General features: G+C 36.6%; 2 protein-coding genes across 2 annotated transcripts; one reads left to right on the plus strand and one right to left on the minus strand.

Moving 5' to 3' along the window:
- Positions 1–12,119: 12,119 nt before the first annotated feature.
- On the plus strand, positions 12,120–13,374 carry LOC116116325. Its single transcript, XM_031402419.1, has 2 exons — positions 12,120–12,980; positions 13,351–13,374. The coding sequence occupies exons 1-2, from the start codon at positions 12,120–12,122 to the stop codon at positions 13,372–13,374; spliced, it is 885 nt and encodes a 294-aa protein (XP_031258279.1).
- A 6,671-nt stretch (positions 13,375–20,045) lies between these two features.
- Positions 20,046–22,743, minus strand: LOC116116326 (pentatricopeptide repeat-containing protein At1g62680, mitochondrial-like). The gene is made up of 2 exons (XM_031402420.1): positions 22,422–22,743; positions 20,046–20,398 (listed from the first exon to the last, which is right to left on the minus strand). Exons 1-2 carry the CDS (start codon positions 22,741–22,743, stop codon positions 20,046–20,048), a joined length of 675 nt encoding a protein of 224 aa, XP_031258280.1.
- Positions 22,744–23,748: the final 1,005 nt, after the last annotated feature.

The following is a 23,748-nucleotide window of genomic DNA, read 5'->3' on the forward strand; positions in this document are numbered from 1 at the left end:
ACAAGATCACCCGGTTGGAAAATGGTGGGTTTCCTATGTTTGTTGGCTTTCTTTCTATAGGCTTCATTAGATTTGGCTATTTGGGCCCTAATTGTTTCATGTAGCTTCTTCATGGACTTGGCCTTCTCCTTAGCATCAAGGCTCAATTGGATATCAAGGGGTAGGATACTAAGTTCTATGGGAGTGATAGGGTTAAGGCCATAAAGAACTTCAAAAGGAGAGTGGTTAGTGGTAGCACTAGGGGACCTATTATAGGCAAATTCGACATGGGCTAACTTGTTGTCCCAATCTCTCAAACTCTTGCTCACCAAGGTTCTAAGGATGGTTCCTAGGGTTCTATTGGTGACTTCAGTTTCACCATCAGTTTGGGGTTGATGGGAAGTGATAAACAAAAGTTTGGTACCCAATCTACTCCACAAAGACCTCCAAAAATGGCTAAGAAATTTTGTATCCCTATCCGACACTATGCTCCTTGATACACCATGCAACCTCACAATTTCTTTGAAGAATAATTTAGCAACATGTGATGCATCATTGGTTTTGTTACATGCAACGAAATGTGCCATCTTAGAGAATCTATCAACAACAACCATTATGGAATCTTTACCTCTTTGGGTTCTCGGCAATGCCACAATGAAGTACATGCTCAAGTCTTCCCATGGTTGGTTAGGAATGGGCAACAGAGTGTACATCCCTGGCTTGAAATGGCTCTTAGCTCTATGACATACTCCATATCTTGCCACTATGGATTGGACATCCCCAATTATCTTAGGCCAAAAGAAATGATCCTTAAGAATCTCCAAGGTTTTGGTAACCCTAAAATGACCCGCAAGCCCCCCTCCATGCACCTCTCTTATAAGTAATTCTCTAAAACTCCCATGAGGTACACACAACCGGTTTCCTTTAAACAAAAATCCCTCTTGAACCATATAATCCTCAAAGATCCCCCTTGAACACTTAGCCATAATTTCGGCCATTTGTTCATCTTCTTTGTAATGCTCCATCATCATGCTAAACCCAGTACTCTTGCATCCAAAATGGAAAGGATGGAGTACCTCCTTGATAATGCATCCGCAACTACATTAGTACTTCCTTGCTTGTACTTTGATACAAATGAAAAGTATTGAAGGAACTCAACCCATTCGGCATGCCATGAGTTCAACTTATGTTGCCCATTGATAAACTTAAGAGCTTGGTGATCCAAATGTAACACAAATTGTTTAGGCCTCAAATAATGACTCCAATGATCTAAGGCCCTAATAATGGCATGGAACTTTTTATCATAAGTGCTATATCTCTTCCTAGATTTCGTTGAGTTTCTCACTAAAATATGCTAATGGCATTTTATCTTGAGTAAGGACTGCCCCTATCCCAACTCCACTAGCATCACACTCCATTTCAAACACCTTAGAAAAATCGGGTAAAGCTAGAATTGGTGCTTCACAAAGCTTCCTTTTAATCACTTCAAATGCATCTTTTGCCTCACTTGTCCACTCAAAATTCCCTTTTTTTAAGCGCTCGGTGATTGGTGACATTAGGGTACTAAAGTTGGGCACAAATCTCCTATAAAATGAGGCTAAACCATGAAATCTCCTTACTTCACTAATGGTTTTAGGTTCGGGCCAACTTCTAACTGGTTCAACCTTTGATTGATCAACCATAATTCCCTCTCCCGAAACTACATAGCCTAAGAAGACTACCCTCTCCATAAAAAACTCACATTTCTCCATCTTAGCATATAATTTTTGTTTTCTCAACACTTCAAAATTTTGCCTAAGATGGTCTTTATGCTCATCCTCACTATGACTATAAACTAATATATCATCAAAATATACAACAACAAATCTGCCCAAAAAAGGTTTAAGTACCTTATTCATCAACCTCATGAAGGTGCTTGGTGCATTGGAAAGGCCGAAAGGCATGACCATCCACTCAAAAAGCCCTCCTTTGGTTTTGAAGGCTGTTTTCCACTCATCCCCTTCTCTCATTCGGATTTGATGGTACCCACTCCACAAGTCGATCTTGGAGAAGATACAAGAGCCATGCAACTCATCAAGCATGTCATCAAGCCTCAGTATGGGATACCTATACTTGATGGTAATGTTGTTGATAGCCCTACTATCCACACACATCTGAAAACTCCCATCCTTTTTCGGTACCACGAGGGCGGGAACCGAACAAGGACTCATGCTCTCCCTCACATACCCTTGACTCATTAGCTCATCCACTTGCCTTTGCAACTCCTTGGACTCTCCCGGATTGCATCTATAGGCTGGTTTGTTTGGTAAAGGTGCCCCAGGTAGCAAATCAATATGATGTTCTATTCCCCTTAAAGGCGGTAGCCCATGTGGTAACGCATAGGGAAAACATCTTCATACTCATGTAGTAAAAGTTGGACTAGGGGATGGGGTATACTTGCATCAACTTCTCTTTTCTCGGCAATAAGCAAGGCTAGGATGGGTTTGTGTTTAGTGATGGCCTTTTCTATTTGGTTGCCATTGAGGAATAGGTTCTTTTGTGAGGTTTCAGTTTTGGTTAGGGTAGGTGTGGAAAGTGTTTGATGGGTGGCAAAGGGCTTAAGGTGATGGTTTTCTTGTTGAGCCTAAAAGTGTAAGTGTTCTTCCTCCCATCAGGGACAACTTCCCTATCATATTGCCAAGGCCTCCCTAGCAACAAATTACAAGCATCCATTGGTATTACATCACCAACACTTTATCCACATATCTCTTACCTATGGAAAAAGGGACTACTACTTGTTTGGTAACATTAAGGGTGCTCCCATTGCTCAACCATTGTAATTTGTAAGGGTGGCTACGGTTTTGGGTAGGAAGCTTCAATTTTTCAACAAGGGTGGTGGAAGCTACATTAGTACAACTCCCACTATCAACAGTAACTGAACATACCTTCTCTTTGATGGTGCAACGGGTTTGGAACAAATTTCCCCTTTGTTCTTCGGTAGAGTCAAATTGTGTATGCAAAACCCTTTCAAAATCAATGCATCACCAACATCAGCTTCTTCAACAATCTCCTCACCACTCTCGGATTATTCCTCTTCACTCTCTTCTTCTTGGATAGTCTCTTCGATCTCTTGTATCTCTTTGAGGGACATTACCCTCTTGTTGGGACAATTTGCTTGGAAATGTCCATAGCCATGGCACTTAAAAAATTTCTTGTCCTTCAAATCCCCTCGAGTGCCTCCTTGAGCCACAAATTTTGGTTTCTCCTTAGGTGCTTCATTCACTCTTTCCTTGCCCTTGTCTTTGTTGTTGTTGACATAAGGTTTGGAATAAGATGGAAATCCTTTGTAGGAGTTGCTGCCCTTGAAATACGGTTTTGGTCTAAAAGTTTCAGACTTTGGAGTTGCTTCTCAACCTTGTTGGTTAACTTGCATATGTCCCCTAAGGAATGATAAGGTTGCAATTCCACTTTGTGAGCTATTTCTCTTTGTAAACCTCCCAAAAACCAAGTGATGGTTTGCTCCTTTTCCTCCCGAATATCACTCCTCATCATAAGGCCCTCAAACTCCCTTATATACTCCTCTACTTTCCTATCCCCTTGCTTAAGATTATACAAGCTCATGTAGAGATCTCGCCTGTAATTGTCGGGTAAGAACCTCTTTTTCAACATTCTCTTCAATTTATCCCATGACCTTACTCTAGTCTTCCCCTCTCTTTCTCTTTTTTTTCTAGTGTTTTCCCACCATAAGGAAGCATATCCCTTGAACTTTAGAATAGCTACCTTTCATCTCTTCTCATCCGTATACCCCTTAAACTCAAACACTTTCTCAATATCACTCAGCCAATCTAGGAAAGCATTAGGGTCTAGGCTACCTTCAAATTCCGGCAAGTCTATTTTGATACCCCTATCATCATCAATTCCTCTCCTCCTAGGAGCCTCAGATCCATTAGAGGATGCACTATTATCTCTTAAATCTTCCATATACAGTGGGGTCTGAATTATGGTTCTTTGACGGTAATGCGGTCAACCTTCCCGTTGGGGCGGTTATGGGGATTCCTCAAAGGTGGGTTTTGGTTGGGATAGATTAGTAATGTCCTTAGACATACTAACCATCAACTCCATCATACTAGACATGTTCTTCTTAACATCATCAAGTTCTTCTTGTATTTTCAAGTTGGCACACTCCCATGGGAGTGGGGGTGAACTTGGGGAGGAAGTGCTCTTGTTTGCCATGGAAATGGGGTGAATTTTAGCTACTGTGAACAGTAACTTCGGATGAACAGTGTCACTGTGGAATATTAGGAAATGTTATTTAAGGTGTGAAGGATGAGAGGATGAAATTTGTAAAATTTGGTTTTAGGAAAATGGTATTATGTGAATAGTAAACTATGAATAGTAATGTGGGATTAGGCTAAGAAATGGTGTTTAGGATTTTTGGTTGAAATAGGATTTGTTTTAGTTGAATTTGGATGAGATTGGTCAGGTTCGGATGAGGTGTCAAGTGGGTGGTTATGGTTAGTGTTTGGAATAGTGTTCAATGAAAGAGAAAAAAAAATGCACAATGGATGGCAATTGTTTGGCTTGGCCAAACTACACACACACTCAACACTTCCTTAGAAAGTTTTTTTTTCTTTTTGATCAATCACAACTCCAATCATCACAAATTCAATCCTCAACCATAGCTCTGATACCAAATGATATGAATTCTTACAACCACAATTCATAAACCATCCTAATTCAACCAATTCTAACTCCACCTAGGTTAGGATTTCTTCCAACTCTTTAAGACCATTCGGCTAACACTCTCCATACACACACAAAACCATTAAGACAACTTAGAACAACTCCTTATATCAAACTCCAATCAACACAAAGGCACTCATGTTCAAATACACCACAAACGGACTCTACACACCATGCAAAACAAAATCCGGAAAAGAGTTAAATTGAAACAAAAGGAAAGCATACAAAAGAAATGACCAAGGGATCAATCAAGCCTAAAGGAAACTCCACCAGCTTAATTGATAGACACTCCACCACCAAGTTTGGCCAAACTTGGGTAAAGGAAAACAAGAGAAAACAATTCTCAAGGAAAAAGTACTATTCACTTCAATATTCAATCTCCCTTACAAAAATGATCAAGTGGCCTTTAAATAGGCTTTACAAAATTAAGGGATTTACCCTAGCAAATATTACATGATGGAAACATTAAAATTATTACATTGAAAATTAATAAACAATAAGTCTCCACCATACAAGTCAAAAGCAAGCCATACCCATTTAATGTCATGGACAGCCTTTCCCTAATTTAAGGACCTATGTCCTTAATAATAATTTAGGGATTTTCCTCCAAAATTTGAATCAAATGACACCCAAAACTTGGGCTTGGGCCAAGGTAACTTGTTCCCACTTGTTGTTCACGTTTTGGGCCACAAAATAGGGCTTGAGCTATGCCTTGGACCCTTAAGACCTTTTAGACAATTTTGTGAGTTTCCTTGAGTGTTTGGGTTGCTTGGGCCGAATGTTGTTCTTCATGTTGTCCTTGAGTCTTCATTGAAATCCCTAGCATTTGTGATGAACATGTTGGGCTTGGATTCTCATCACACATCAGAATAAGCAGGTGCAATAACATTTGAAGCAGTGTTCATGGAAACATCACAGCACATATTAAGACCAACAACAGTATTTGACACATCAGATTTAGCAGATTCAACAATAACATTTGAAGTAGTGTTCATTGAAACATCACAGCACATATTAAGATCAACATCAGTAGTTGACATATCAGATTTAGCAGATTCAATAACATTTGAAGCAATGTTTATTGAAACATCACAGCACTCATTAAGACCAACAACAGTAGCATTATGAGCAGGAAACTTATTAGACAAACAGGTTGTATTATTGTACTCATCATTACATTTTGAAACTGAAGTAGACTGGTCTTCATATATTATAGAGGAAGTATTTAAAATGGATACAGGGGACATTGTGAGGCCAGACTGAGCCCTTGGTAAACAACTTTGAGTATTTGACAAATAGGGTAATGATGAAGTAGTTTCAAGTATACAACTAATTGGAGTACAACCAGACTTTGTACGACTATTTGGAAGACAATCAAGCTGTGCAGTAGCAATAAAAGTGGACGAATTGGGCTATGTGTAGGCAGACTAGGTAGATGGGATGTTGAGTTGGTATAACCCTCCTTTAAGGTCCCCTTGCAATAAAATTGCTCTTCTGGACTTGTCTTTAACAACACAGCAGTTAGAATCAAATTCCACAATCACATTATTACCTTTAGTGAATTTAGATATGCTAAGGAGATTTTTTGTAATTTTGGGAACGCAAAGGATATTTTTAAGTTGCAAACACTTAGAATGTAAAAAACTTGGTAAGAATGAGTAAGCAGTATGAGATATAGCAGGAGACTCACCATTCCCAACCTGAAGTTTCTCTGCTCCATCAAAAACTTGTTGATACTCAACTGATTTAAGTCAGAAGCAACATGATCTGTTGCACCTGTGTAACAGCTACTGTAAACTAGTACAATGCATGCATAATAATAATAGAAAATGGGCCCAAAACTTTTCTTTTTATTATAAGTAATAAGTCTTTTATACACAAAGAGCATTATTTACAAAATGCTATTTAAAAGGACAAAACAGGGGAAACAGTGTAGCTATTGCTCCTCGCTTGCCAACGCCCCTCCGACTGCATCAACACCTAGTTCCTGCATCCACAAAGGAAAGTAACGGGGTGAGCACAAAATAATGCTCAATAAGTAAACCCTCTATCTGTCTATCCCCGTTTGTATTTCNCCTCCAAAATTTGAATCAAATGACACCCAAAACTTGGGCTTGGGCCAATGAAACTTGCTCCCACTTCTTGTACACGTTTTAGGTCACAAAATTGGGCTTGAGCCGTGCCTTGGAACCTTAAGACCTCTTGGACAATTTTGTGAACTTCCTTGAGTGCTTGGGATGCTTGGGCCGAATGCTGATCTTCATGTTGTCCTTGAGTCTTCAATGAAATCCCTAGCATTTGTGATTGGCATGATGGGTTAGGATTCTCATCACTTTCTGTTCTTTTTTTCTTCCTGTTCTTTCATATTCTCCCTAACCATGATGGAAATCATGGTAACATGCATGGATGAGCTGCACATGCACTAATGCAAACAAATGCATTTTCTTTCTTCTTTTCTATTTCTTATTCTGTTTCTTTTCATTTCTTTTCTTTCTTTTTCTTTTCTTGCTTGCTCAAGCTCTTCTTTTCTTTTCTTGCTTGCTCAAGCTTTCTCATTCTTTCTTATTCTTTCTTATTCTTTGTCGATCGGACTCGGTTGGTGCATGGATTCTGAACCCTAGCCGTGTGAGTGAGTACAATCCTCATCTACATGCACTCTTGTGGACTGTACAAAATTATTTCTTCTTCTTAGGCCACTCAATTAAGGTGGCGTGCATGTAGGAAATTCTTCTTGGTATAGCCCTCATCCACATACACTCTTATGGGTCGTACAAATTATTCTTCTTCTTAGGCCGCTCACTTAAGGCGGCGTGTATGTGGGAATCTTCTTCTTATCACCCACAGGTTCCCCATCGCAACAACCTTTTCTTCTTTTTATCTTTTTATACTTCTTTAAATAAAATTCAGATTTGGAACTTTTTAATATTCTTATTTCTTTCTATTTAATCTTTAAAATTCTTTAGTGCTTTTTCATGCTCTTATGGATATGTATGCATGTAGATGGCTTCATGCTTATAATTCTTTCTAAATTCACATGTTTAAATGCAATTATGCAATATGGAATGCAAACATGTCATTCTCCACCATCTACAAACTCATCTCAATACAACACGTAATCATACTCATATAAACACTTCTATTTGACAATTCATAAAACAACTTATGTGCACAAAGTAACCCTAATTTGGCTACATTTCTATCTCTTTTCTAAGCCACCAAAAATTAGGAATTAAACCCTCCATATTCAATGCCAAATCTGCCCAAAATATATAGTTCAAAATTTCCACTCCAATTCTTCCAAATCTCATCCAAACATTCATCAAACATCCAATACACCAACACAACTACTCATGGGTAAATTATAATCATCATTCAACACCAAATCCATCAACAATTTCTAAATATAAGACATATGTATACATAAAAGAAATTCTCTACACCATAACTTAAATCATACTTAGGGTAGGATCTACTTACCTTGTATAAGAGCAATCCAACACTTGAAAAACCTTCTTTGATCCAACTCCCTTTCTCTTAAATCCTATAGAAGCTTGAGATTGAAAATCCACTCAAAAACACCCAAAACCTATGAATTTTCTTTGAAGAAGAATTGAAGAATTTGAGAGAATATGGAGGTGAAAGTGGCATGCATATGGGTAAGAGTGGCTAGGGTTTCACTCTTCAATTTGATATAACATAAAAATTACATATAGTTTCCCATTTTGCACTTGCACTTTCTTTAAAATTCCATCTATGTCCCTTAGTCAATTACCATAATGCCCTCATTTTTATTGCATTTTCCATGAAATTCTATCTCTTTTCACTCCCCACAATTTCAACTAATTTTGAGTAAAAAGACCATTTTACCCTTAATGCAAGTTTAAGGCATTTTCTTCACATTTTCTCAAAATAACTTCAACAAAATCAACTAAGGGTATAAGAACGTAAATTAAATTACGTACCTCCATGTAGGAATTACAACATCAAAAAGGAACCATGTCTCTTTAAACACCATCACAAATGTAAGAATATTGATATCCATTATGAATTGCAAGGCCTACAATCATCTCTACCATACAAATGAAACTAATGAGCCATTTTGTCATTAGTATTTACTTATTGGAATAATTCAGCCAGTCAAAAGTCATAGATCTGGCAAGCTGAATTTTTTTATCAGAATGTCATTTTTAGGAAAATAACTAAAAATACCATAAATGAGAATTCTTAAGATCACTATGTTCTAATCCATAAATCAACGCATAAAGTCATTCAAAATCCATAATGATAACAAAAACCTACCAGATAATCAGGAAGTCCTCTTTCGTAAATCTTCTCAATCCCTAAAAATGCCTCAGGTCTGCAAAGTTGAAGCAAAGAATCAGCAAGAAACTACCATTAGCTAGACAGAGCAATAAAATCTTAAAGTATACCCAAAGCTTTAGTATCAGTCATGCAGAACAAGAAAAGATCAAAATCTTAAAAATTTGGCTGACCCCCCTTTTATTTTTTGTAACACCCACTTTGAGGTACATAGCTTAAATATGTTTATTTGCCCTTAGTTTTGTTAGTTTGCCCTTAGTTAAGCTTGTATGCTTTTAATATTGCTGGGTTGCCCAGAATTTTTGTGAAGGTTTGGCGAAGTTGGGATTTGCAGACTTCGCCGCGGCGAAGAAGAAACCTTGCCGCGACAACATACGCTTTGTAATTTTTCGCCAAGGCAAAGAAAAATATTCGCTGGGGCGAAGAGCTAGCTGAATTTCTTGAGAAATTTCTAGAGGAATTTTCCTTAGGGGTAAAGTGACCATTCTACCCCTAATTAGCAGGAAAAGTGGGAAGTTAAAAGTAAGAAAATTTCATGGAGAATACATTGGAGATGGGGGTGTATTTGTAAAGAATCAAAGGGCAAAGATGGAATTTTTAAGGAAGTGCAAGGGCAAAATGGGAAAGAATGTGTATTTATATAAGGTATTAAGGGTTTAGTCTTACAAACCCTTCCATTCTCTACACCCACACACCACTTCCACTCTCCATTCCTCTCATCTTTTCATCAAATTTTCTAAGGGAATTAGAGGGCTTTTGGTGGGATTTTGGTAGAGATTTAATCCTAAGCATCAAAGGTAAGGATTCTTTCTATAAATATGAGATTAATTTGTGCAAGTGTTGAATTCTTATAAAGTTTATGCTTAGGGTTTAGAGACAAGAAGAGAGATCTTAGTGGAATTACTCAAGCACAAGGTGAGTAAATCCAACCCTAACCCTTGTTTGAGCAATAAAAGTGTAGAGATTATTTTATATGAATCTTATATGAATTTTATATGCTTGAGATTTGTGGATGGAATTTGTTTTTGAGTTGATGATGATCCATAATTGGATTTCCACCATGAGAAGGGTTGGTTGTGTTGATAGAATTTGATAAAAGTTGGGTTGAATCTAGAAAGAGTTTAAGAAGATTTATGAAGTGTATTTTCCTGGCCAGGATTAGTGATGATTTAAGGGAGTGTTACTCCAATTATTGGTAGTTTGAGAAAGAAGTAGAAATATACCCAAAATAGAATTTGAGTATGCATGCATGTTGTTTGATGAAATGCCTAAAAGAAATGTATGCATGAGTAGAGCAAACTTATTTTTGTGCTACATGGCATTTTTCCATTACATGTTTCCACTTAGAAAGAATTATAAACATGAGCCATCCACATGCATACATATGCATATGTATGAGCATATAAAGAATAAAGAAAGAAAGAAAAATTAAAGAGAAAGAAAGAACATCACTGAATTAAAGAAAGAAAAGTGCTAAAGAAGAGAAAAGAACAGGTTGTTGCGATGGGGAAGCCGTGGGTGACAAGAAGAAGAAATTCCCACATACACGTCGCCTTAAGTGAGCGGCCTAAGAAGAAGAAGAATTTTTACAGCCCATAAGAGTGTATGTGGATGAAGGCTGTACCAAGAAGACATTCATACATGCATGCCACCTTAATTGAGTGGCCTAATAAGAAGAAAGAATTTGTACAGTCTGCAAGAGTGCATGTAGATGAGGATTGTACTCACTCACACGGCCAAGGTTCCAAATCCATGCATCAACCAAGTCTGATCAGCAAAGAATAAGAAAGTATAAGAATGAATGAGCAAGCAAGAAAGAAAAGAAAAGAAAATAAGAGAAGAAAGAAAATAAGAAAAGAAAAGAATAGAATAGAATAGAAAGAAAAGAAAAGAAAAGAAATAGAAAAAAAGAAGCATAAAAACATAGAAAGAAACAGAATAAGAAATAGAAAAGAAGAAAGAAAATGCATATCTATGCATTTATGCATTTGCATCTCATCCATGCATGTTACCATGATTCCTATCATGGTTAGTGAGAGATAAGAAAGAAGGAAAGAAAGAAAGAACAAAGAGAAGTAGAAAGAAAGAAATAACCAAGAAAGTTAGAATGAAAGAACAATGAGAACTAGAAACAATGAAAGAAAAGAGAAAGAATAAAAAGAGAATGAAGAAGAAGAAAAAGAAAAAGAGTATAGTAAGGAAAGAATTCAAAGAGTGAGCAATGGAGAGAGGGAATAGAAGAGTAGAGGATTTACTTACTAAGCAATTAGTGCTCACCCCGTTGTTTCTCCATGTTTTGCAAGAAATAGGTGAGAAGCGGTCGGATGGACGTCGAGAAGCAAAGAGGAATGGCACTTCTATCCACCGTTATTAAAGTTATTGTATATATTTTTTTTTGTTATGTAAAGAATCATATATTAAGAAAAGAAAAAATTTTGGGCCCATTACTTTTCATTTGATAATTATGTGTGTTTATCATAGTATATTTTTCAAGTACACTAATTAGAAAGAAGCTATTACATTTTTGGTATCAGAGCAAAGATTTTGGGATTTGACAGTGTGCCACTCTCACCGCATTGACATTCCATTGTCGACCGTTGTAAGTCAATTCTTTCCTTACTTAAAGCAGTAAATGAGTTATTTGAGTTGATTGAAGTGTGGTTGTCTTGTAGATGAGACGTAGAACCCGAGCAAGTAGTAAGAAGACAATGAGTGCGGGGGAACCTTCTAACCCGCCAGAACCTACTCCCTCTACCCTTGATGAAGCCAGAATCCGGGGTTTTATGCAACAAATTTTAGTAGAAAGTCAAGGCAGAGTTGTACCTGAAAGGATTGAAATGCCCATTCAAGTATCGACCACCAGGGAAGAAAGAGAAAGGTTAGTACCTTCGACAATACAGAATCAGATTGAGCCGATATATGGGCTCCCAAGCCAACATCAGTTGTCGAAATTTAGAGGTGCAACGAACCCTTCAATGGTAGAAGAATGGTTTAGGTCCGTAGAGCACACGATGGCACTGTTTTCTATGACAGACCGCGAGAAAATCTAATATGCTAGTTTTCTTTTTCGAGGTGACACCCAGATTTGGTGGGAGTTAATGGAAGATACCCATGATATAGATGTGATAACGTGGGGAGAGTTCAGAAGATTATTTGAGGCTGAGTGTAGAACAGTTGACCGGGTTCATGAGAAGATCCAAGAGTTTATTAGTTTGAAGCAAGGGTCTAGTACATTGAAAGAGTATTCGGTGAAATTTAACTCCCTTGCACGGTTTGTACCCGGAATAATGAATACACCGAAGTTAAGAAAAGATAAGTTCGTTCATGGGCTGAAGCCAGAGATAGCCCAGGATGTAATGGCAGGAGTAGAGCCCCCTCGATCATATAATGAAGCTTTAGAGCGGGCTTTAAGGGCAAAGATATTTGTAAATAAGCTCACTCCAGTAGGTACATCAATAACAAGACCGAGTGAACCATCTCCTGCTCCACATAGAGAAAGAATTGATGTTGCAAGAAATAGGGAAATGAGGAATAAGAAGAAATTTCAGCCCAAGAAGAATAGAAAAGATTGGCAGAGTAAACGGCCAAGAACAGCAGAGTTTCCCCCATGTCCAAAGTGTGGGAGAACTCATCCAGGAGAGTGTCTAAGAGAGTTAGGCCTAAATGTTTGTTATTACTATCGACAGCCAGGACACTTGATGAAAGATTGTAGATTTCCTCTTCCACCTACAGCACAGACTTCTAGAGACACTAATGCCAGGGTGTTTACAGTGGCACAGGGTGAAGCAGAGGCCAGTCCATTAGCTATTACTGGTCAGTTGTTATTTCATACAGTTCCTTTATATGCTTTGATTGATTCTGAAGCCACTTATTTATTTATTACTTATGGGATGATAGAAAGATTAGGTCTGAAACCTGTTGTAGTAGACCAACCCATTAAGATAGAGTTACTTGATGGGGTTAGTGTGGTGACCCATAAGATGCTTTTAAGAGAGTTCGTAATGATCCATGGAAGGGAGTTAGCAGTTGATTTAATAGTGTTCGATATGCCCGACTTTGATGTGATCTTGGGCATGGATTTCCTAGGGAGGTATGGAGTAGAAATTGACTGTCGGAAGAAAAAAGCGAGATTCAATCTTGATAATGGAGATAAGTTCAGTTTTGGAGTAGGCCATCAGTCGAGTATGTTGATTAGTAGCGTAAAGGCCAGGAAGATGTTAAGAAAAGGGTGTTCTAGGTACATTGCCCATGTGGTGCAAAGTAGTGACATCCCACAACCAGAGATTCAGAATGTGCTAGTAGTCCGGGAATTTTTAGATGTGTTTTCAGAAGATTTGTCAGGTTTACCTCTGAAAAGAGAAGTAGAGTTTAGTATTGAATTGGCACCAGGGATAACACTGATTTCTAAAGCCCCCTACCAAATAGCCCCAGCTGAGCTTTAGGAATTGAAGAAGCAACTCCAAGAACTCCTAGATAAAGGTTTTATCCGACCTAGTCATTCTCCCTGGGGAGCTCCAATTTTATTTGTAAAGAAGAAAGATGGGTCATTACGGATGTGTATAGACTACAGAGAGTTGAATAAAGTGACAATGAAGAATAAGTACCCGCTACCTTGTATAGATGACTTATTTGATCAGTTGAAAGGAGCAGCATTGTTTTCAAAGATTGATTTTAGGTCAGGTTATCATCAGGTAAGAGTAGCAGAACAAGATATTGCTAAGATTGCTTTTCGGACAAGATATGGGCATTATGAGTTTGTGGTGATGCCCTTGGGTTAACCAATGCCTAAGCAGTCTTTATGGACTTAATGAACTAGGTGTTTCATGATTTCCTTGATCAATTCATTGTGGTATTTATTGATGACATCCTGGTTTATTCTAAGTCAAGAGAAGAGCATGAGGAACACTTAAGATTTGTGCTGTAGTGATTGAGAGAAAAGAAGTTGTTTGCCAAGTTTTCTAAGTTTGAGTTTTGGCTGGATCAAGTTATATTTCTGGGCCATACTATCTCCAAAGAAGGTATATCAGTGGATCCTAGCAAAGTGAAGGCAATCTTAGAATGGCAAAGGCCGAAGACAGTAAAGGAGGTTAGAAGTTTCTTAGGATCAGCAGGCTACTATCGGTGGTTCGTAGCAGGTTTTTCCCAATTGGCTAAGTCGTTGACTGCTCTTACTAAACAGAGAACTTCTTTTATATGGTCAGATGCTCGTGAAGAGAATTTTCAAGAGTTGAAGAAAAGATTAACGACTGTTTCCATTTTAGTGTTACCACAGGAGGGTGTAGATTATGATATTTATACAGATGCCTCACTACATGGACTAGGTGTTGTGTTGATGTAGATAGGTAGGGTAATAGCTTATGCTTCTCGACAATTAAAAGAGTACGAGACAAGATACCCTACACATGATCTAGAGTTGGTAGCCGTGGTCTTTGCATTAAAGATTTAAAGGCATTACCTATACGGTGCTGAGAGTAATATCTACACCGACCATAAGAGTTTGAAGTATTTCTTTACTCAGAGGGAGCTAAACATGAGACGGAGGAGATGGTTAGAGCTGGTTAAAGATTATGACCGTGAGATTAAGTATCAGCCGGGGAAAGCCAATGTAGTAGCCGATGATTTGAGTAGAAAAGATTATTTGTCCCGACTCACAAAACAGAAAAAGTTAATAGAAGAATTGTGTAAAGAACATATTGAAGTAATACGGGGAAGGATTGCCAAGTTAGAGGTTTAGTCTACTTTACTGGAAGAGATCAAAGAAAAGCAAGTTGTTGATGAGTGGTGTCAGAAAATAAGTCAACAAGTGCTTGAGGGCAAGATACCAGAGTTCCATCTGTTAGATGGTGTCCTCCGTTTCAAGAATTGATTGTGCATTCCTCAAGATATTGAGTTAAAGAAGAGAATTCTTACGGAGGCTCATGACACCCCCATACACTGCTCATCCTGGAGCAACCAAGATGTATCAAGACTTAAAGAAAGGCTATTGGTGGCCAAGTATGAAGAAAGTTATTGGAGATTTTATAGCCAAGTGCCTGGTTTGTCAACAAGTGAAAGCAGAACACTAAAGGCCGTCAGGGTTGCTTTAGCCACTTAGTATTCTTGAATGGAAATGGGAGAGTATTTCAATGGATTTTATTACAAGTCTCCCAAGAGTGTAGAAAGGGTCTAATGCCATATGGGTGATAGTAGATTGACTGACTAAAGCAGCCCATTTTCTTCTAGTAAAAAAGAGCACTACTTCGGATCAATTGGCCCAGATTTATATTAAGGAGATAGTGGCACATGGGAGGTGGAGCAAGATATGTAGAATCGTTACCCGGAGTTGTTTGTTTGAATTTCGGGGACGAAATTCTTTTAAGGGGGGGAGAATCGTAACGGCCACTTTGAGGTACGTAGCTTAAATATGTTTATTTGCCCTTAGTTTTTTTTGTTTGCCCTTAGTTAAGCTTGTACGCTTTTAATATTTCTTGGTTGCCCTAAATTTTTGAAGGTTTGGCGAAGTTGGGATTTACAGACTTCGCCGCGGCGAAGAAGAAACCTTGCCGCAGCGATGTACGCTCTGTAATTTTTCGCCGAGGCGAAGAAAAATATTCGCCAAGGCGAAAAGCTGGCTGAATTTCTTGAGAAGTTTCTAGATGAATTTTCCTTAGGGGTAAAGTGACCATTCTACCCCTAATTAGCAAGAAAAGTGGGGAGTGAAAAGTAAGAAAATTTCATGGAGAATGCAGGCAAGCAGGCTGTCCATAAAAGCAATGACAAGAGGGAACTCAAAATCTATAGACAAGCAAAATATCAGACAACTGCAATTTATCGAAAACTAACCTCCCAAGTCAACCATCACTGCTACCTAGTTGCAACATGTGAAAAAAAAAAAAAATAGAAAGGAAGAAAGCTCAAAACTTCATTTCTTTTACTCAATTAAGCCTACATTTAAGCTAAAGCTCAGTAGATAGAAGTCACATAAACTTTAATTCAACATCGTTTTCATCATTTAAACCCCAAAAGATAAACACTCCCTCCTTTCAAACGAATCCATTTAACTTTTCTCTTTATACTTTCTCTCGTTAACCATAAACGCTAAGCGATCAAAATTTAATCATGAAACCAATAACAAGAACACAAAATGAAAAAACTAAAACATACCCAACTGAAATAGAAGCTTAATCTCGAGCCCACTCTTGCCACATAATAGGAGTCAATGGAAAAATCTCATTCATAGCTTCTCTTGCTTGTCTCAGCTTCTCAATCTCACCCATCTATACTAAAACCACCAACAAAAACAATAAAAAAGCAAAACAATAATATTACCAAAAACAAAAATCCAAGAACTTGGTATTGAAATTCATATTCAAATTGATATAAAAACGTACTTGAACATGGACTTCATAGTTGGAGGGTTCATTGGCAAGCTGGGACTCGATGTCTTGAAGCTCAAATTTTTGTTGTGCTTCATATTCTGTGTCTGAGTCCGAGTCACTTGAGTCTCTCGAGTCTGGAGACTTGGGCTCTGTTGCTTCTGGGTTTTCGTTAGTATCCGCCATAGCCGTGTCTATGTCTTCTTTTTCTCAGGTTTTCGACGCTAGGGTTTGATCTTCTGGTTCCATTCTTTTGCTTCGTTTGCTTTGTGTTTCTCTCAAGTGTACTAAAGGGTTGGGTTTATTGCAACGATACCCAGAGATTTCGCGTGAAATTTCCCTAATTTTTTAAAATCACACTTCACCCCCATATATATATATTCTAATTCTAATAGGGAAGATTTCCTGCTATTAATTATTATATTCTTTTGATATAAGGAAAAAAATAGAGAAAGCAAATAAAATAAAATAAGAAAATAAACTAAAATAAAATCTTAAAATTATCTTACATGGTATCCATTTTGAAAGGAAGACAAATTATTTTGGTATTATTTTATTTCTCGGATGTAAAAAAGGTTAACCATTTATTCAAAATGTCTTTCTTATCCTTTACACGATCATTAATTGGAACAAAACTCCATTAGGGGTAGAATTGTTAGTTTCCAGACCTTAGAGATGATAGGGTAATAAACCACAAATTGTCTAATTATTTAAAAAAATTAAATATATATTTATTAATTAGGACTCATTTTTCTTGACAAACATATAATAACAAAAATAGAAAAAAGGCAAAAGGTAAATAGATTTTTCTTTTATGTTATAATTATTCATTTTATTATAGTATTTTATATTTTTTTTTTTTGAAAGAAAACTCTTTATTACCAAATCCTTTTTCTGAAAACAAAATAGTGCATATCATAAATTTAGATGGAAATATGCATATAATAAGTCTATGGGTGATAACCCTCATCCAGTATACATCATTACATGCGGCATGACATGCAAAATGAAGATGTCGCTTGGACCCAACCTCGAGTGAAAATCACTACTCAGCATGATTCCTGTGTTGACCTAAAAATACTCAATGAATGGATGATTTTGTAAAACATTTTTTCTTTACTTATACTTTTTTGAAAAAATTGTCTCCGTAATTATGGTACAATTATATGAATTATTTCTTATAAACTGATATTAATAAACTAGAGATATATTATATATTTTCTCTAATTATGTATTTTTAATGTCTGGTATCTAGTACTGAAACTATTATTATTAATTGTTTACTTTATTAGTTCATTTATGATACATTAAAACTAATAATTTTTTTAATATTGTAAAATGGAAAATTGATCTGATACTATAAAACTAATAACTGATACTGAACTCATCATAAATTTTAACTGATACATTAACATATATGATCAGCACATATCAAGTGATTAAACAGTCAAACATACACCCATCTTAATGAAGAACTTTTGTTATGAATGTGCTTCCTAGATCGTATAACATTATAATCTCTGTTATGACCTTTATTTCTTGCAAAATTTGGCAACAATTGTATCCATCAAAACTAAATTCTGAAAATAGTTACAAGAATCGGATGACTAATAGTTGAACAATATAATTTACATAAATTTCAAATGTTTTCTTTTAAAATACAACTCATTAACTGTACATAAAATTGCATGACAGTAATAAGTCACAAGAACCAATCAATTATGGAAACATCTTCTTGCAAGTGTAATACAAGAGTGACTGTAAAAAACCTTTTAAGTGTTTTCTCATCCGATACCTTTAGAAGGTGAGCAACTTTGTAGAATCCTACATGATATCTATACACACATTCTACATTTATTGTTGGTTTCATCCCATTCCTACAAGGTTTTGGCCTTGTAAGAGTCCATTGCCCATATGGCTAACGAATGCATGTAATTTAGCGCTCTAAAACAATCAATGGTGGTCCAAGCTTTAGGAGTTCAGAAAGAATAACTACGTAGAAAACAGCAATGAGTCAGTTAATTATCAGGAACAAATAGCTTTGGAGCAGATATTTTTCAGTGTAAATTATGCAGAATGTAAAGTTTCCAATTGTAGTCAGCAGAAATTTATCCTAAAGGCAGTAACCCGACGATGCAGGACGTAAAGGAAGGATGCGAATGGGTATTTAGTCCTTATCTTCTACATTTTAGCATCGAGTATTTGAGTCCTTGGTATCCCTTTCTTGATTTCTAATCTTAAACTATTAAGTTCTCTCTCTCACCCTATATAGAATCCTATATTATCTATCTATGGTATTCTTCTCCCCCTCCACCACCTAAAGAGCAAAAATATTATCTACTAGACATTATAACTACCAGAGTTTTGTCCAACATTTCACAAAATCAAGAATCTATTAGAAAATGGTTAAACGGTACAAAACAGATGATGAAATGAAATATATACAGATTTGAGATAGATTTAGATCTAAAAAACACAAACTCATACCTTAGTTAACAGCCTATTAACTAAGCTATAAGATAACAGCTTTAAACAAACTTAGGGGTTCTTACACGAGTACATTTTCAGACCATGCTGCTTCATAGATTTCAATGGCAATTTGAAATCCCATATCGACCAAATCTCCATGCTCATCGTTACAGCAACTGCACATGTAACACCAGATCATATTTTTCTTGATTGCAATGTTCTCATTTTTACTGTTCCAACAGGTAGATCCCATTGACTGGTCCCTATTGTGCATCCATATTCTTTAACATATTCTAGGGAAAACCCTTCTCTAATGCTCTTTTTGTTTTGTCTTCATCAACTATCACTGAAAGAGCACATGCTCGTGCATAACTACATTAGAGATACACCTGGTAAGTTCTAGTCTTATCAGATCTGAACTAAAAAAGGATATATATTGAGAAACAGAAACATGTGAAAGACTATAAATATATCAAGATTTATCAAGCTTGGATAATTGAGAATATCAATGAATGAAGTTAATCAGTTGCAACGTATCATTGTCCATTAAACTAATCAGCTTGAATAGATGAACTTGAGCGGCTACCATTATTGTCATAGTTGAAGTAAGAACCATTCCACAATTCCTCATATATAACTTTTGCTTACTGAAATTTGCACCAAACATAATCCTTAAACCCTTAAGACCTACTTCATGTGCAAATCCTGACACAGGCCTGCAATGCTACCACCTCCACTATATGAACTTACAACAGAGACAGATCACGTATGGTATGTCTAATCAGGGAAGCCATCATTCTCAATATTCCCCATTACCATCCCTAACAAATTTGAACATATGAAAGTGTTTGCTGAACCTTCTTCTTACCATAACCAAAATAAAGCATTTGGGTAGTTGGATGAACTTTTGCAGGATTCTGCTCCGAAAAAAAGTTTAATACTCACTAAAGTTTTATCACGTAAACTTCAATTTCGCTTTTGGACTGGAAATTAAGGAAGCTCGTTCAAACATTCACTATAATTTTCAGCCTTCATTAGTAACTACATGACTAAGGACATTGTACATTCAGTCAGCTTCACATTTCTCTCCACCATCTTATGAAGGAGTTCAACAACTTTTGGTATCTCATTATTCTTGAGGAAACCAAACATAAGCGTATTAAATGTGACTACATTTGGAGCACAACCTTTTTCCTCCATTTATGACAACAACTCATTTTCCATTTCTAGTTGTCCATTTTTACATAGCCCATTGATCAAAATGCTATATGTTACAATGTCTGGCACCAGGTTTCCATGAAGAGAAAATTTCTGAAATAGGTCCCAAGCAGTTCCCAACCTCTTTGTTTTACATAATCCATCAATGAGGGAATTCAAAACTTCAATGCTAACCGCAAACTTATTATTTACTAGAGCATTAAACATTTCCACCGCTTCCAAAACATATCCATTCTTGCAAAGTCTATTAATGAAAACGTTATATGTCCAAGAATCAGGGAAAACATCGTTAAGTCGCATCTCACCAACTAAATTTCGTGCATCTTTCACCTTTGCTATCAGAAAAAAGCCAGTTAACAAGGTGTTATATGTAAACACATCAGGCCTAATTCCTTTTGAAATCATCTCTCAATAAAGACTAAGAGCTTCATTGACTTCTTTATTCTTGAAATGCCAACTAATTAAAGTAGTGTAGCAAACAACATTAGGTCTATACCCCTTTCTAGTTATAGAATCAAACAACTCCTTTGTGTTAGAGTAGATGCCCTAAAGCCAATCAATTATTGTAGAATTGACTATTTGTAATAATGTTCATTAATCAATAAAAGACATTTTATTCTATATCGCGTAAATCATTATTATTGCAATATGTATTAATATATGTCCTTAGAATGGTAGAACCGTGACGAGGGTATCAAGTGTTTCAAATCTTGATAGTGAGAACCCTATGAGCACATATGGTGGCCATTCTAGAAACGTCCATAGCCTCAGTATTATTCTGAAGTAAGGGCACAGATAATACAGTAAGGCTATCATAGTGTTGAACGACCCTGTCGAAAGGCAGTGACTGATCTCACTTGTCAAGGTTGTTTGGTGACAACCTGGTGCAACACATGGGTGCTTGCTGTAGGCGGATATACCGCAGCAAGTTCACTGGACTGACCCACCAGAGGATTCCATATGGATGGTAACCCCAGTGTCTATGGAACAAATCCTCTAACGAATGGTGGTGCATGTGATCCTTAGACTTGAGGTCACCGGAGTGCCTTGTGCACCGACTGGTACAGTTTGACACTAGCCTAACGCAGTTCTATTCAGAGCTGTCAGTACGGTGGTGATTGGCTATATCAAGAAGTGTATCAAGACTATGGTGGATTGACAAAGGATTCATCACTCCCGGGTACGGGAGAAGTTATCTCACGGCGCAATTCAGTATATGGCAATGACACTAAAACTGTGGCCACAGTGGGATTGAGTTGTTGCTCTATCCAGTTTATAATACGCGTCATTGGTCCAGAAACTGAATAAATAATATCGAGAGTAACCGAAGGTTGACACTATTTCTATGCCTTCGTCTCGTCGAGATAACGTATGATGAAAGGATCGAATTGCACGGTAACCATATCGTTGACAGGTAGCTACTTTGCTGAATCCGAATCTATCGGGTGGCCATGATGCCTTGCTAGGGGCCAATCTTGGTCTGTGTATTAGTGAGACGATTAATTGGTGTTAATCGCAATACTGTACACTGCCGATATGATGAGGAGCCTAAGGGTCACACACATAGAAGACAATTTAAGATGCAAGAAGAAAGAAGGGCGTTTTCGTCTTTTAAGGCGAAAGGGTATTTTGGTAATTTCATAGTGCAATTAAATTTGCTGAGGTCGTAGCCTTTATTTAATTTGTTAGAAAAATTAAATAAGTGAAATTACGTTTAAATATGTGTTCGCATATATTTAATTAAATCATCATTATTGTTAAATGTTAATATATATATTAAATATATATTAATTGAGTTTAATTGAAATAATGATGAAATAAATAAAATATCAAATTGGGAGTGTTTGGTAACATGGGGTGTTTGGGTTGGAGCCCAAGCTTATTCCATATGGGAATAGGGCATTAAAGTTTTACTATAAAAGAATATGTTTACTTGTAAAGTGGGAGAGTTTTTTTTTTATAAGAGAATTTTTTTTTCTCTTTGAATGAAATACACAGCAGCCCCATTCTCTACTCCCACGGCAAAAACACTTTTGCCTAAAATCAATTTAATTGATTTACTTTCTTCTTAATCTTGAAGCCAAAGAGGATCTAGCAAATCTCTTTTGGTTCTTTTGAGATTGTCTTCGTGTGGACTACGTGGGTTCGATCCTGCACTTAGATCGGTAGCAAAACGTTCGTTGTCAAATTTGGAGGAGCCTCCAATGTGCGTTTGTTTTTCTTAAACTCAGATTTATTTTTCTGCAAATTTTACTTTAATATGAATTGTAAAATTATACCCTTGATCTTGGCTCATGTAAACAATCCTTGTATTATATTTTTTTTGTTTCCGCTACGTATACAGAACTGTTTACTAACACTTTGCATCACCAATTCTATCAGCCAAGCAATAACTGTTCATTAAAATGTTGTAGGTATAAATGTCAGGAACCACAACCCTCTGAATCATATGTTCCAAAAATAATTGTCTAGCCCTCTCAACTAATCCAACCTTACAAAGACGATCAATTATAGTAGTATAAACAACAACATCTGGCCTACAAATAACACCAGATTCTTTATTCCCATTAACCATCTCTTCAAGCAACTTAATGACAACACTTATCTTCCCTGTTTTACACAATCCACCAATCAAAGTGTCACAAGTGATCACATCAGGCCTACAACCAACAGCAATCATTTCTTAAACAATGCCATTGATTCCATAATCTTTCTCTCTGCACACAGACCTTTAATCAAACAAGTAAATGTCACGGTATTTGGACTAAAACCCAACTTCAAAATCGCCCCAAAAACCGCATAACCATCAAAACCCCTTTCAATATTACACAAGCAATTGATAAAAATATTCAAAGACATAAAATCTGGAGACAACCCAGTTGAATTCAACAGCTTATATAGCGAAATCACTTCATAATAATGCTTTTTCTTAGCTAGTGCACTAAACAAAGTAGTGAATGATGAAATTGGAGAAAGGGGTTTCGAATTAATCATGCAACAAAAAAAGTACAATGCTTCATTCAGAGTAAACCTACCTGATCGACAATTTTCTTCGAGGAATTTAGTAAGTGAGGATCGTTAAAGGGGTTTTTTGAAAGAATACGAAACTTCATTTTTGGAGCTTGAAGATGTGAGGTTGTGTAAGTGAGCTAACAAAAATAAAACATTAACTTTTGAAGATGGGTTTTGAGAGACTGAAGATGAACGAAATGGGGATCTGAATCTCAAAGCCATGCATGAAGAGTGTTTCTCAAAGCCATGTATGAAGAGTGTTTTTGTGGGTCGTTTTTTCCGAAGTGAGGCCATTGCAAAAGGCAAATGCATTAAAGAGAAATGTTTTGACAAATTTCACAAACAACCTTTAAGGTTTTCAAAATTGCAAACTTATGTCAAGTATCGATCTTTCCTATTCAAACCACCTTTATGATTTCGAAAATTGAAGGTTAAAAATGTAAATCCATGTTCAGGTGTTTTTCTGTTTGAAATGGTTTTCTAACAAATCCAAAAATGCAACCCAAACAAACCAATTTATATAAGTATTCGATTGGAATTTTTTTTACCTTTTTTTTTAATAAAATTATAAGATTTAAATAAATCATGCTATTGAACTTTGTATTTAAATAAATTATAAGATACATAATTTTTTTTATTAATTTTATAGATATATGTTATAGCAGACTAATAG

The sequence above is a fragment of the Pistacia vera genome, unplaced genomic scaffold (genome assembly GCF_008641045.1).
Source record: "Pistacia vera cultivar Batoury unplaced genomic scaffold, PisVer_v2 Contig77, whole genome shotgun sequence".
NCBI lineage: Eukaryota > Viridiplantae > Streptophyta > Magnoliopsida > Sapindales > Anacardiaceae > Pistacia > Pistacia vera.

What these genes read in the sequence shown, in the direction of transcription:
- LOC116116325 (XM_031402419.1), top strand. Translation starts at nt 12,120, where the DNA reads ATGGAAGATACCCATGATATAGATGTGATAACGTGGGGAGAGTTCAGA. An exon ending in AGATAGAGTTACTTGATGGG is followed by an intron (nt 12,981 to 13,350) that starts GTTAGTGTGGTG and finishes ATGTGTTTTCAG; the next exon opens with AAGATTTGTCAGGTTTACCT.
- LOC116116326 (XM_031402420.1), bottom strand. Translation starts at nt 22,743, where the DNA reads ATGATTGCTGTTGGTTGTAGGCCTGATGTGATCACTTGTGACACTTTG. An exon ending in TAGAATTGGTGATGCAAAGT is followed by an intron (nt 20,399 to 22,421) that starts GTTAGTAAACAG and finishes TTTTTCTGATAG; the next exon opens with CAAAGGTGAAAGATGCACGA.